This window comes from Rousettus aegyptiacus, unplaced genomic scaffold (assembly GCF_014176215.1).
Source record: "Rousettus aegyptiacus isolate mRouAeg1 unplaced genomic scaffold, mRouAeg1.p scaffold_m13_p_1, whole genome shotgun sequence".
NCBI lineage: Eukaryota > Metazoa > Chordata > Mammalia > Chiroptera > Pteropodidae > Rousettus > Rousettus aegyptiacus.
This window is the reverse complement of record NW_023416284.1, coordinates 143,084,883-143,100,734: the sequence shown is the minus strand read 5'-3', so window position 1 is coordinate 143,100,734 and position 15,852 is coordinate 143,084,883. Positions and strand designations below refer to the sequence as shown.

General features: G+C 36.5%; 1 protein-coding gene across 1 annotated transcript in view; it reads right to left on the bottom strand.

The window, feature by feature from the left end:
• Positions 1 to 15,852, bottom strand: part of CRYBG1 (crystallin beta-gamma domain containing 1) — a 172,130-nt gene that overhangs the window by 87,967 nt on the left and 68,311 nt on the right. The window contains exon 2 of the mRNA XM_016155740.2: positions 14,870 to 14,996. Within this exon, the coding sequence (XP_016011226.2) occupies positions 14,870 to 14,996 (127 nt within the window). The remainder of the gene's footprint in view (positions 1 to 14,869; positions 14,997 to 15,852) is intronic.

The window sequence follows — 15,852 nt, the reverse complement described above, 5'->3', positions numbered from 1 at the left end:
AGAAGCGATGTTCTGTACTTAACTGTGTCGAATCGAAATTAATAAATCAAACAAAGTTAAGAAAATTGAAAAAAAATGCTGAATACATAAGTATTAAGTAGTCCTTGAGAAATAAAATAGTCAAAGAAATTAAGTTGAAAGTAAATGTACAAAGAAATATTTCTTTGTCCATTCGAGAAACATTTATTGAGCAACTGGTGTGTGGCATACATTGTACTAGGAATGGGGATACAGCAGTGAACAAGAGACAAAAATCTCTGCTTCGCAGAGTTTACATTGTAGAGAAGAAAGACTAGCAACAAACATGCAAAGAAGCAGGAAAATATGTAGTAATATGTTCTATGCAGATAATTTATGTAAGTTGAGGTGATCATGACTGAGTGGCCCTCTGCAGAGGTGACATTTAAGCTAAGATATAAAGGACAAGAAGAAATCAATCTTGTGAGGACAGGGGGAGTGCATTCCAGGCCAGCAAACAGGTAGTAACAAATACTCAAGGCAAAAAAGAGTTGGCATGTTCAAGTAACTGCTCCGCTGTAGCTGGGGCAGAGCAGAGGCCAGGTGGTAAGTGAGGTAGCGACAGCGGCCAGTTCACGGAGGGCTTGTAAACCCACGAAAAGACTGGAGATTTCTCTTCTAAGTGTGATGAGAAGCCTTTGGAGAGTTACAAGCAGAGAAGCAATAGGATCTAATGTATATCTTTAAAAGACGCGTCTGATGCCATACGCAGAAAGAACCATAGGGAGGCGAAGTACAAAAGAGGCGGGACCGGGAGAGCAATTAGAAGACCCTTGCAGTGTGGCAGTTCAGTCCTGAGACAGTCCGGGGAAAACTACTTGCTGATGATTGGGAAAAGTCATGGCAAATGATCATTTTGTGTGCATCATTTCACGTGCCACAACTACGTGTATGCTGAGAGAATAAAAAGATATCCCATTTTTGTGGCTTGGGAGATTTTAGATTGCCCTGAATAACAAGAGAGTCATGGCAGACATCTGGGTTACAGATTTACAGTGTTTAGCTCATTACGTCCTTTTCAACAGCCATCAATTTCCTGTTGACTTTCTACCATACTTTTGCCAGTGGTTACTCCAAAACCACACTCTTCTCAACCATCGCTTCTCTCCCAGAGCCAATTTTTTTTGGGTAGGAACTTTATTTCTTTCCCTACAAAGAAAAGTGAAGCTCTTCGGCATGAATTCCTTCTTGTGTCAGCTTCACATTCTGATATTTCCTCTTAGTTTTGAGCATCTATCTCTCCAAAACTGGTCCACCTGTGCTCATGATCCACGTCTCACCCAGTCTGTACTCCTAAATGATTCCCTCATTCTGAAGCATTTTTAGCATTGTCCTTTCTCCTCTTTTTTTTTTTGCTTCTACAACTGCCTAGTTTGTCCTGTCTTAATGAACAGCCCTGGCTTCTGTCAAAAAGGTAGCAACCTCTATCTAATCTTCCCCCCTCTAATCTCAGCCTCTCCGCCATCCTCTAAATAAACCTCAGGTTCTCTCTCCAGTTACTGGGGCCCACTTTTCTCTACTCCCCCAACCTTCAAGAACCATACAAATTCAACCATATTCTTCTTCTTCTCCTTCTCCTTCTTCTTCCTCCTCTTCCTCTTCCTCTTCTTCTTCCTCTTTCTCCTCCTCCTACTCCTCCTCCTTCTGCTTCTTCTTCTAAATCAAATCTACTGTCCTCGTTCAACTTACCTATTTCTTGAACTCCCTCATTTTTTTATGTTTTACTTTTGTGAATTACTATATCTCTCTAAATTTTACCATTCTTTATAGGTCTCTTGTACAGATGACTCCCAGGTATGTCTTATTCTGTAAGGTCCCTCACTAGCATTCTTTCCCTGTACTTACCGCAGGTCCACAATTCCTTTGGACAGCCCATTGGAGGCTGAAGTATTTTAGTAGGTAGATTACAAGAAAGTAAGAATATTCCAATTTGGGAAAGGTCATATGTGTATATACTATGCTACATTAATATTTCTGCAGCAAAAAAATGTATGATAATTCACTCCAAATAGGACAAGGACAGGAAATTGCTTCATAAGAGTTTAGATCAGATTTTCCTGCCAAATGAATTCTGATGTTAATTTGTGAAAGAAAGAAAGAACAAAAGAAAGAAAGAAAGAGAAATAATTTTAAATTATTTAAAAAATATTTCTCCATATTGTCCTCTGTTATTCTAAAACTTTCTTCCTAGTTTTCCAGTTATTACTTCAAAGTCAACATTTTCTGAAGAGAGCAAATAAAATTTTCCTTTCAAGCGGTCTCCCTTTCTGAAGAATTTCATTTGTCACCAATGAATACCATTTTTCTAACCTAACCAAAAAACCTTAAAATCTTCTCATTCCACCCACTTTTGCCCCTACATGTAACCTGTTGTCAGAGCTCTTGACTTCAGCCCATTGAACAGCATTTACTCTAATAGAAACCCATACTGTTTAAGTAGCCTTTTCAGCAGTTTCTGAGACTCCATCTGTATTCAGAGCTTTCCCCCCTTATATCCCACATCAAGAATATCAAGGCCACTAGCTCTGAAATATTTCATTCAACAAGAATGCTTCTTTGCTTGAGATCTTACAATTTTTCTGCCTATATTTAAAGATCAAATCCTATCCCACACTATCCCTGAGAAAAAATTCTACTTCCTAAGGCTCCTTTCTGTACCACCTCTCAAATCAAACACAAACTACTTGGTTAATTTATCTTCTCATGTGTTCAGCTATCACCTTGATTCTGATGCCTTTCTTAATAATAAAATAGAACAACATAGTATTAAATGTAACTGATACACTCAATCTTATTTTTTAGTTTTGAGTTAGTTTATTGTTTCTTTTTGGCTTGTTTTGGGGAAAGTTGGTACTTTGTGTGACTGAGTTGGTCAGTGTACTTCCAACAAATTTCCTTTTCATTCCTTTCTATTTTTGCTGAAAGGAGAAACTCCCAAGGTACCTCATTAGCAAACATGAAATGAATAAATAAATAACACATGTATCAAACATAAGGAACAAAGGATAAGGCACTGGCAGAATGTTAGCATTAAAACTGCAGAAGCACCAGGGACTTTTAGTGAGCTCTGAATAAATGCTGAGCACATGGGTATCTGAATTCCTTCCTTCATTTTGTGTACTTTGACATTCTAGTACTTCTTTCCTCTTATCCTGTAATCTACCTACCCATTCCTTGATTACTACTTACACTGTGAAATACATAATGCTCCATCTAGTACTTTGAATGACAGTCAATAAATATTTACTCACGACCTTGAAAATATTTGCTATTTCAAATATCATTTTTAGAAATATGAAAGTAGAAAAGACAACTTATTGCAAGATCAGCTAGCACCATAGGAAGAAGGTCAGAATATCAACTTATTCAACTCCCCCCCCCAATAAATCCAACTTGAATTTCATCCCATTTAGTAATTTTATAAATGATCAGAAGAAAGCGATCAAGAATATCCTTATCAGATTTATAGATGAAACTAGATATTCAAGGTTGCTAGTGCTCAGGAAAATATGAATAAAATTCAAAACGTTAATTTGAAGAATGATTCTACAAAGCGAAGAAAATTCAATATGGACAAACAGCTTATTCAAGTTTAAAGAGTAACTACAAGATGTAATAGCCAAGTTGGCTAGGTAAAAATAGTGGAAAGGCCTGTATTGTGGGGGAGGGGAGGTGGCATATGAATAAAGAGTTAATGACAGCAATGTAATAGTTTCTTTTAAAAGGCAATATGATAATGGGATGAATTAATAATAGATACTAGAGGTAGAAGAACACTATATAGGATTTAGTCTGGTTGTTGTTATTATGTTTTTCAGTGCTAAAACACTTTTTTTTTTTCAAAAGAAATTGTGCATGGATTTAGCCATAAGTAGAAAACAGAAATGAGGGAGCTTCTCTGAGTGAAGACATGGCATGAAGCTTGCAAGCCTGAGTTCTTCTCTCATCCAGCTTTCCATTCATCCCTTGCTTCCTATTGTAGCCTCCAAGGCACCTTACAGGGTCCCTAAATCTCTGCAGAGCACTATTCAATCCCAATCCCATCTCCTAATTTACAAATATAAAACTGATTCCCAGGAAGGATAAATAACTTACCCAAGATGACCTAGATGGTCTAAAGAGGGGCTGAAATCAGAGCTCTGGTCTTTTGGCTACATTCAGTACTTTAAAATTCATGTTTTCAGTCACTGCAATTACATGTATTGAGTGTCTTCTATATACCAAGCACTGCATTAGGTATAAATAAGATGTGAATATCCTGCCATAGGAAAGTCTAGTAGAGAAGAGATATGATTTCTGAATAATAATAAAGAAAAATTACTTGAGATATTACAAAATTCCATGAGAACATGAGAGATGTCAGACGATATCAACTTATAATTTAGGGAAACTTCACAAATGAGACAATATTTAATGAGATTTTTAAAGACAAATAGTTGTCGATCAGACATAATTTTTTTGCATTCAAATATACTAGATTACTATAGCCAGTTTGGATTATTGCAATTTTAGAATAAAATAGAAAACCAAAGAGGGGTTTTTAAAGTGTATGTCTCATTGTTATAATGTATATTATCATTTTGTAAAATATGTGAAAAAATTCAGTTTTTTTTTATTTAACATAACATGTGGTCAAACATATTTATTGCTAAACTTGTAGTATTTAATCCTTAGAAGTATTCTGACATTCTTTTTAGTTACTTTAGGCAAAATTTGTAAGATAATACAAGAGCAAATGATCTTCACTGGTTTGAATGATGTCATCAACAATGTGGATATGTTTTAAATAAGAATTTTGGTATCAGTGCCAAAAACGGTCCCTACTTCTCTCATGTTGGTGAATCTTCATTTTAGATTCTAACAAAACATAATCAAATAGGGGAAAAGTTCCTCATTATTTAGGGCTCCCATTTGGATCATCTTGGTGAATAACAAATTAGTGTTCAGGTTTCTAAGATCTTCATTCAGAGTCAACAGGGAATTAGTTTAGATGGGTCTGGTATTTATTGAGATGACCCAGGTTGCCCTGGAGATGTTAATTTAGGCTGCATTTGTCATAATCACAGGGATCTCGCATAATCACACATTGCCCAAAAGCTCTAAGCATTTAAGTTCAGTGTTAACTGTCCTCCAGTCACAAATTTTAGTTTACTGCCATGTGCTTCTGGACATTTTCTTTTCTGCTGCTGGTTGAAAGTCATTAAAAATATCCTCTGATAGTTGATAATTAACCAACAATTAACAAAGGACACAAATCTATGCATAGTGAGTTTTTGTCTTTTCTATAGATTGTGTTTAACTAAAGCGTTTAAAAGAAAAAGTCAATAGGTACAGTGGCAGCGAGACATCAAAGTTCTGGTAAGAAGAAATGACAGTAAAATCAATAATCCTGGGAATAAACACAGAAATAAATACTAAGTACCTTCCCTCCAGTCTTGAATACAAGAAATAGCTAAGAGGGTTCATCTGACTGATGTGGTCAGCAAACTGACAACTGCAAATGTTTTATTCCACCTTCAACTGTCACTTTAGCATTTAAGTTCAAGAGTGTGTGTATAACACACACACACACACACATACATATATACACATATAGAAACACATACACATGTATTTTTATATCTATTTCCTATTTAAATCTATTTCCTATTTCATCAAATTATGGGTTACACTTTAATCAGTACCTTAGAAAAAAAACAATAGGTCAGAAGGACACAGGCCATGCTTTTCTCAAACCATATTACAAAACTAGTCTGACATACACATTTTACACATTCCATTACAATAGCTTCAAAGACATCACATGCAAAGCAAAGCAAATGTATGATATTGCAGGTGGGGAAGAAAGGGATGAATAAGCATCAAAGGGGAGCTCAGGCTCCTGCTGATGGCCACCCCACACTTTATAAAGTAGCACAGAAGATTTAATACTAAAACAACACACTTGCTTGTACAAACAGGACTGAGGATAATGAATAACCATTGAGGTTAAAACCTTGATTCACCTGTCAATTTTAAGACAACATCTTCCATCAAATCAAGTACAAAAAGCAATTCTTAGCTGTTGCTTTCGAATCTTAAACTAATTATTCCACTTCTCAAAGCTCCTTTATGTGATTTATTATTATCTGATTTAAATATGAACTTGGTATACTGCAATGAGCCCAGCCCAAAGGAAAGTGTATAAAAGACATAGTTTGGTTATTTTCCAGCATTGGAAGTTCTGAAAAGCATAGAGAGGACTAAGCCTCAGAGAACAGTTTTTAGCAGGAGCTACCTTCACCAGTATTTACTTTGCTAGTTAAGCTCAAACCAATTGCAAATCTGCCCTCTCCCCTCAAAAAAACCTTTTTAACACTCCGAAAAAAAGGCATTTAAGTGAGTATATTCATAAAGAGTTGCCCAGAATACTTTCAAATATACGAGACTAAAATGGCATTAGCCCTATTTAATAGTAATAGATACTGATTCATGATTATGCACCTCATTCTCAAATATTATTACAGGGACACTGAGCAAAGAAATGATTCAGAAGGATTCCCTTGGTAAGGACTTACCTCAACATTCCGGTCATAGTGCCTGTTTCTGGAATTTTCATACCTATTCCGGGAGTCAGGACACCTATTCCGAGAGTCAACACTCCTATTGCGACTGCCGGCACAGCCATGACACCTGCCACGGCCACACCTGCAGCAGCCTTGACCCCACATCGAGGTTCTGGGTTGGACCAATCTTCAGATTTTCTCAAAAGAATAATATGTATTGCAGAAGAAGTGGGGTGTCCAGAGCTACATATACAACCAGATACAGTTCCAATTGGCTTGAATGTTGTCAGTGCAGCCAGAGGCCTTTGTTCTTGGCAAAAGAAGGGATCCCAAATGAGGGATTCCACCAAAACCAATCTTCTTCTATTATAATTAGGGAAAATCCTTCATCGATTCAAAAGAAGACGAGCCCCAATTTTTCATTTCTCCAGCCAAAATAATAATACGATCCTTTCTTGATGTCCTCAGGAAAAGAAATGAGCATCACCACACTGGGCAGTGACTCCTCTTTATTATGGGGATGATGTCACAGAGCTTTAATTTTCCCCTGTACTACATTAGCTGGTAGGAATTCGGCTTGAAATATAAGGATGTCAGAGAACAATAATAGTAATTACTACTTATATAGAGCTTTGTAGATGCCCCGAGCTTTACAATCATAAATGATCCTTTATAGCTAGATGGTCATGCTGGTCAGGGTGATCACCACCCACATATTCCTGAAGGAAATGGATCTATCTTGACTAGAGCTGGAAACAGCATCCTGAAGGACTTCATTTAAATGTTTTCAGTCCTTGATGTTTCCCTTCTAAGACTATTTAAAATGTTTTCAATAACAAGAAATTCACTTGAACGAAGAGACTGAAAGATATGCAGAATTGGGGTGAGTCAGCGAATGTCAGTTACTCTTCTGACAAATTCGTTTAATTCCATTGCATGAGTGAGCAAAATAAGATTATTTTAAAAGTCCCACTCCTCTGATACCCATCTCTAGTAAGGGCAGAGAAGCATTCTGGTTTCTCTACTTCACAGCTCCTTGACCACCCCACCCCCCCAGCCCCCACAAACACACAACAAATTTAAATCTGCTTGGATAATAGAACACTAAGAGGAGGAGGAGGAGGAGGAGGAGAAGGAGGAGAAGGAAGAGGAAGAGGAGGAGGAGGAGGAGGAGGAGGAGGAGGAGGAGGAGAAGGAGGAGGAGAAGGACAAGAAGATAAAAATGTCTGATATAATTTTTACCAATTTTGAATACCAATGATTATCATTTTATCATACAAAATATCTTCAACAAGACAAACAACCCAATATAAAAATCAGCAAAGAACATGAAGGAATAATTAATAGAAGAAATACTAATGGACAATAAAGAAAAAAAAAAGTTCGACCTCACTCTTAATTGAAGAACTGCAAACTTAAAAAATACCAACAGGTTGTCAACATGAAAAAGAATGATTGCACACAATATTCATAAAGTGGTAGGAAAATAGGCACATTCGTTCACTTTGGTTGGGAGCTTAGGTTGATAAAACCTTTTTATGGGCAATTCGATAGCATCTATAACACTTAAAAATAAGTGTGCTTTTGATTCAGTAATTCCATTTCTGGAGGATTTATCCCACAGAAATAGTGACAAAAAATTCATAAAGACAACATTGTTTATAAAAGAAAAAAATGGAAACAACATAAATGTCCATAAAGATTAGTAAACTATGTAATGGTACACTCATCATGACATATATTTGAAATACTATGTAGCAAATCAAAAGAGGCATATTTATAGATACTGACTTAGAAAGGTGATTATAAAGATTGCTTAGTAAAAAACAAGTTAGAGAATTATATGCAGTATATGATTCCTTTAGTAGCACAAATGGACTAACTGTTTATATAAGTGCATAAGAAAAAAGTCTGACAGGACACATACCAAACTAGTTACCTTCAAGGGTGAAAAGAATTTAGGTCTTTATTTTGTATGTTTCAGTACTGTTGGAATTTTTATTTTATTTTATTTTATTTTTTGCAGCAAGTAAATATGTTTGCAAAAAAAATTGGTAAATATATTACTACACCCTAAAAAACACTTCTGAAAACCCTACCACAGAGAAAACCTTCTAGGTTGGGTTAATATAGGAAATGGATTGGCTGACACATATTTATATGTTTATTTTTATATATGTAAATAAACAGCACTCACAGTCACTACCTCAAAGAAAGACAACACATACACTTGGGGTGGAAAGAAAAACAAATCACTGATTGATTTCCTGTTACATCCTGACAATACCTTCAAATGCAAAGTATCATAGATAGATACAGATAATCTGGATTTTTCCAAAGCTAGTTATACATTGGCAATCAAGCTTTTACTTATAAGGCCAAAAACTTAACTTTTATGAGAAAAATAACTGGTTACTGTTACCTTGTTGTTTGTAATGCCATACCTAAGATATTAAAGCAACATTCTCCAGCCTATAGAGTGCCCAACTCATGAAACCTCATATGTGGGAAAGGTGATTCCTGCTACATCCAATAAAACCAGACATTTTGAGAGACAAAAGACTACTCTCTCGGCTACCATGCTACCTTGATCTTTGCAATCCCACAGCACAAGTGCTGGAGCAGAAGGTGAGATCATGCTCTGGAAAGGGCACATTCTCCACCTGCTACCCACACATGTGTATATGTATTTGGTGAGCTTTCCTGCTCCACCTTCAAAAGCCTAAATAAACATTAAACTAATACTAGAGCTGAAATGTTGCACATTTGCAAAAGCATTGTTTTCTACCTTTTTTTTAAAAAAAAAAAATATTGCAAATATACAGCATTGCATTCATGAAAAATATATAATGTTCCAGTCATCCAAATGCAATCTGACCAGTTAGGACCTCCTAGTTTGGTAAGGAAGTAGACTGGTAAATCAATATGGGATGTGCTGAGTTCAAGATACATCCAAGGTGAGTGGCAGCACAAAGAGAAAAATGAACAACTTTCTGGGGGTAGAGATAACAAAGAAAGAGCCGTTTGAGCAGGATCTTAAAAGATGAGCTGAAGTCTGCAGGTAGACAAGTAGTGGAAAGACTTTCTAGACATGGAAGAGTATATGCAAAGGCAGTAGAACGGTGTGTTAAGGAAACTCGGGAACAATAGCAGCCCCCTCAGGCAATGTAATCGGGATTGGTATAGTTTACAGCAAATCAGAGAATCATAAAAGAATATTACACATGTGTACCTAAACCATTTCAATTGAACTTTAATCACACTATACCTTAAACCATATCTATGCAATCCTTCACCTTTAAAAGAACAGACAATACCTTTGCATAGCTCAAAATTCAAAATACGAAAAAGTACATAATAAAAAATCTCTCTCCCATCTGTGTCCCCTATTGGTTCACGTCCCCCTACTCCATCACAGGTAATTATTGTTAGTTTTTTTATTAGTGTATTCTTCCATAATTTCTTTCTGCATTTATAAACAAAGCTATATATTTGAATCCTCTAGTTTTACACAAAATGTGACATGATATACACATTACTCTCTATCTTGAATTTTTTCCCCGCTAATTGTATATTTAGTCTTTGAGACCAGCACTAATAGAGCATAGAGAAACTCCAGCCCTACAGATGGTCTGGAAAGGGCTGAGAGATTGAAGCTGGGCCATAGGCCTTCCTGTGTAGATAGGACGGGTTTGGTAGGAGCAGGAGTAGGTGGAGTGTGTGTGAACTGATGGTGAGATCTGATGATGAAAACAGAGATTCACAACAACATAGGTCCAAGGGCTTAGCAGGCTCTAATCACAGCACAAGCTGGCACAGGTAATTTAAAGTAAAGTGCCAATAGGAAGGTAAAATGTAGTGTTTGAATGGATGGATGATACTCAGAAATCTTTTAAGGAAGTCACTCTTGGGAAGGTTTAACCTTAGTAAATGACTCAGTCTCAGAGCTAGGATTTGGGGGTTAGACTTCAGGATTTGGAAGGTCCTACTTCTTGCATGATGCTTTTAGAATTGTCCTTGGTAAGATTAGCGGCCTGAGTCACTTGAGACAAAATGTAAGAGCTCAGTAATCAGTGTTCATGTACTGTGTTCTAGGCCAGCCCAACAGAAGATGCAACACCATGCCCCACGGGATGGGCCAGGGTTGGGATGGGGGTGAACGAGTCTGAGCTCTCTTAAGCACTTCATACTTCGAACTTGGTCTGGTCTAAGACATGAGATAAGGCTGGGAAGTGGGCATTCAGAGAAAAATCAGTGGACCCCTATGGAGCTAGAGATAGAAAAATAAAAACCCAGAATAATGGGGGTGGGAAAGGAAGTGGGGCGTAACCTCTCAAAGTAGCCACACACCTGGGAAACATGGAAAACAAGTGTTAAAAAATGTTTTCCTCTCTGCATCCTCAAAAAATGCTTGTCAGGGTAAATCGTCACACTTATTTACTAAACTAGAAGAACCAGGCAGGAACCGGAAAGCACTCCACCTTGACAATTATAAGATTAACTGCGCAATGAAAAAGCTGTCAGAAGCAATTGTGGCAGGAACACCTCTGAGATAGTTAGGACTAAAGCAGACATCTGTCTGTTTTAGTTAATTTGGGAGCATTCCAATCTCAAGAGCAAGATGAGAGATTCACAGATGTCTCCTGAATTATAGGACAGAGATGCTTTAACAAGAATCGAAATCTGTATACCTGACTTCTGAAGGAGCAGCATTGATTTGGCAAGAGTTCTTCTCTATAGATTATAGTTGCTTTCATTTTTTAGGTTTGTGTGTGTGTGTGTGTGTGTGTGTGTGAAACGGTTTATTTTTCCCTTTAAAAAGGACACATACACATAAACTATACGTATGCAGACATACACTTACAATGTGTAATAGATGCCACGTCCATGTCATAGAGCAGGAAGTATTCCAAATACTTAAAGCAAAATGGTTTTTTGCTCAAATTAATCAAATAATTGTTATGCCTGTTTGTTCCATTTTACTTGTTTGAACTTTGCTTCAGAAAAATTGAAAACATGACAATTTCACTTATAATCATTATAGTCACATACAATTTTCTAGATCAAAATAAGTGATGAGAATTGAAGGGAGATTTTTATACTAGATATCATGAAAATTCTCATTAAGGTAATTGCCTCTTTGAAGATGTTAATTTTAATTAACAATATATCACTCAGTATTCTTGCACTGTTTTCTTGTTTTCTTTCTTTCTTTCTTTTTTTTTTTAAGAGATGCTTTAAGTGATAAAGGGTGTTTCTTCATGTCCTGGAAATACCTCCATGTAGTGAATTAAGACAGTAAATATAACGTAAATATAAGCACATAAATGAAAATAAGTATAGCAAAACACAAAATCTACAATGTCAATCCTCTCTTATATGCAAAGAAATGTTAATCCTTTCTTATATTTAACATATTTGTTTCATATGATGATACATAATACATGTTTCATTTCATATATCACTTCCTTATGCTTTTTTCCCATATGAAAAAATGGTCTGTGAGAAATATAAATATTTTACATAAATATGTCTTCTACTCTGAAACCGAGTAAAGACTTTATGTAGCCATTTACAGGAAAAATTGTTTTATATAAATAAATATAAAATCCCTGGCGATTTTTTACATCTAAGATTTCAATTCTAGTAATATTCTGTTTTGATTTGTAGTTGTACTTTTTTTCTTATTGATGTATATATTCATTTGAGTGGCAATACTATCTTTGTAATTATAAATCTATATTTTTGTTTACATAAGGAGGCATAATAAATGTCTTATTTTAATTGAAGGATTCAATATAGTATTGTCAGCTTTAAGGAATGGCTAAGGAATTTTAACAGCATGTTAAACAAATAAATATAGCAACAAATATAAAATAGAATGTACAGAACAAATATAGAGCATGAATAAATTCTGGTTGCTCAGGGAAAGGCAAATTGCTTAATTTTAATGCAAATAAAAAATTTAAACATTCATTTGAATAAGCAGATATAACTTAAAGGAGTAGATCAATTCAGGAATCAAGAATTCATGGCCCTCTGCCTAGGAAAGACACCAACGTGTTTCTGAAATAACCGCCTAGTGAATCTGCTGCATTTAGTAGGAAATGACCTGGCTCGCTGTGGAGAATGGACTGAGAGATGCCTACTTTGGAAGGTAGGGGAGAGCACCTGCTTCCTGGCACTCAGAATAGGCACAAACTACCTAGAATCTAAGCGTAGTTAAGTTAACTTTTGTTTCCCCGTAACACTGGCCAGGCTGGTGGTGTGCGGGTGTCTTGCATTTCTGAGAATGGTCCAGTTACTCCTCTCAGTCATGATCTCAAGAGACAGAAAGTTGAGAACACATCAGTAGGGAAGAGAAAGTCTGCTCCATTGCCTCTTCCTTTCTCCCAGCCCTAGCAGAATATGCAGATGAGAAAGATCAAGAGTGTCAGAGCAGGAATAAGAAAGAGGGTGAGAGACAATGGGCAGATCCAGAAGTAGGCCCTGGAGCCAGTTCTTCCTGTTGTGGGTATTTGACCATCTCTGAGGGGGAGGGTGTGGTACTGGCGGAGAGGATAGGCATGCCTAGCTGATCCCATTTCAGGTGACACTTGGAGATGGTGTAGCCAGAATGACACTCTGCCTTTGCTTGCTCCCTTCTTCAAGTTACTTCCCTTTTATCTGCTCTGGCTCCATCCTACACAGGGTTCTCAGTTCATTTATTTCTGGTTCCAAGCCTCTACCTTTCCCAAGTGGGCCAACTAGCCTTCTTGCTGCCGGTCCTCTCCGTACTGACTCTCCTCTGGCTTGGCTTTAGGGCCTCTTTCGTAGGCTGCTCAGTGCCTAAGGCTCCTTGACTGCACCCTGGAAGAGGGAGCCAATGTCAAGAGTTCATATCTAGGTAGGATATTAGTATTGTGAAGAAGGCAGGACCATTGTTGGACTGCAGACCCTTCATTGCCTTTTTCTCAGGGAATTTATTTTCCCCCCAACTCTGAACACTGCCGCCAGTTGTTTACTGGACTTCAGTAAACATAATAGGATATTTAACAGCATGATACTTACGGAAATATTTTTATTTTAAGTTATTAAAGGACAAATGTGGGAAAAACTCAAAATTAGTTAAGACTAGTAGCTAGATTTATTGCATTTTGTTTCTTATAAAGAAAGAGGAACAAAATGCAAAACCAATTTGAAAGTAAATATAAATTATAGTAAGCCAGGTTATTTAATTTTTAAATTTAAATTTGAGTTTTTTACTTTGACATTTTATAAAATTTAATTTTAAATTTCTGATACTCTGATTGAAACTACACCATTTTTGAGTGAAAAAGCATTCTCTGTTGAATTTCCCTACATACTTCTGTCATGTCCTAATAAAATATAAAATGTGAGGTAATAATCTCAATATGTTATTTTTTCTTACTGCTTTCCTTCACTAAGTACTTTTTTAATTTTTATTTTTAACTGTAATAAAATACACATGACACATAATTTGCCATATCAACCATTTTAATCATACAGTTCAGTAGTGTTAAGTACATTATTGTACATCCAATCTCCAAAAATTTCCTTGTACTAATTTTTTTTTTTTTTTACTTTTAATATACACCACTACTAAAGCAAATTTCTTTGAAGGGAGGATTTCTTTCATGACAAAATATCTTTCACTACTAACCCTCACAATCTTATAAATAACTTGTAACAAGACATGCATTGTACAACCTACAAGGCCTAGCAGCTGAATCAGTTCTCACACTGTGACTAAAGACATCATTCTACTTTCCTACCAGCAGACAAGTACAAGAGTAATGTCTTTTCATTAGTGAATGTATCCAGTTACACGTCTTCATCTCCCACCTTGGGGAAAACTTTTCTTTTAAAGCAATATAATTAATTCCGAACTTTCTGTGCAAACATCTAGATATTAAGAACTACTGATATAATAATAACTAAATGCCTTACAGTAGGAAGTAGTAAAAATGCTTTTCATGAAAAAGACCCACTAAGTCCAACTGTTGATATCATCTTACTTTGCATGTACCTTCGAGTTAAAGCACAGTCTGTGTAACAGAAGAAAAGGCAGGCAAAAAGAACCCGTGACAACGAGAAAGAATGACTGAAGGCAGCAAAGAGCAAAAATTCAAGCTCGTCCCTTGAGATTCCTTATCTATTATCATGGTGCTTAGATATAATGGTGCTTTTTGCCATTTACCTTCTTTTTAAGTATGTGTTTTTCAATCAGACAGGGGGTATTTTACAATATTTTAATGCATTACTAATTGGTTTCTGCGAGCCAAATACTGGAAATGAAGCATTACCTTTTTAGACATTCCAGACTCTGCAGGCACCTCATTGGTGGTGTGAAAGAACTGGGATTCCCCACGGTCGGATGCTAATTCCTGGCGCCCTCGAGCCATAGGTTCTCCATCCACTAGATCCAGCACTCTGAAGAGTGGAAACACAGTTACGTTAACAACCTATCAAGAACACTGGAAACTCAAGAAACCCAAAGGCACAGTTCTTCATGTGTATAACTGATCCTTGAACAACATGAGTTTGACATGTGCAGGTGCACTTATAGGCAGATTTCTTTCAATAAATACAGTAGGCCTCTGTATGTGAGTTATTCGTATCCTCAGATTCAACCAACCGTGCATCAAAAACAGTAATTTTGTTCAGCAGTTGGGAGTGCATGGATATGGAGGGCCAACTGTATGCATTGTTCTATGCCATTTTATAAAAGGGCCTTGAGCATCCTTGGTATCCATGGAGGATCCTGGAACCAATCCCCTGCAGAAACTGAGGGCTGACTGTAGTTAGGTTTTGGAGAACTCAAGAGTTAAAAGCAGATTTTGGACTGCACAGAGGGCAGTGTCTCTAACCTTCCAATCAGCCAAAATAGTAAATCATTCTTTAAAACATGCACAGTATTGCAGATAATTTGGTACCCTTATAACACATTTATAAGTAAACCTTGATGACTTCACCATGTGGCCAACAGAATTCTTGTAAATCCCATGCAAAAAATAAATTAGAGATAGGTAGGTCAACAGCTAGATGGATAGACAGATTTTGACATGAAAAAAGTCCCATTTCATTTTATGATTTCTTGGTTGCTCTACTGTCATTGATTTTTTAAAAAGAAATTTAAAAATTTATGTTTCCTGAACATTAGAAATAAAGTGGGAACTAAATCCCAGTTAGGGAGAGATCTAGGCTATGCCGGGAAAAGAAACTGTTCCCAGGATTATAATATTTATTAGATTTATAAGGAATGGAAGCCAATGAAGGCAGAGAATGT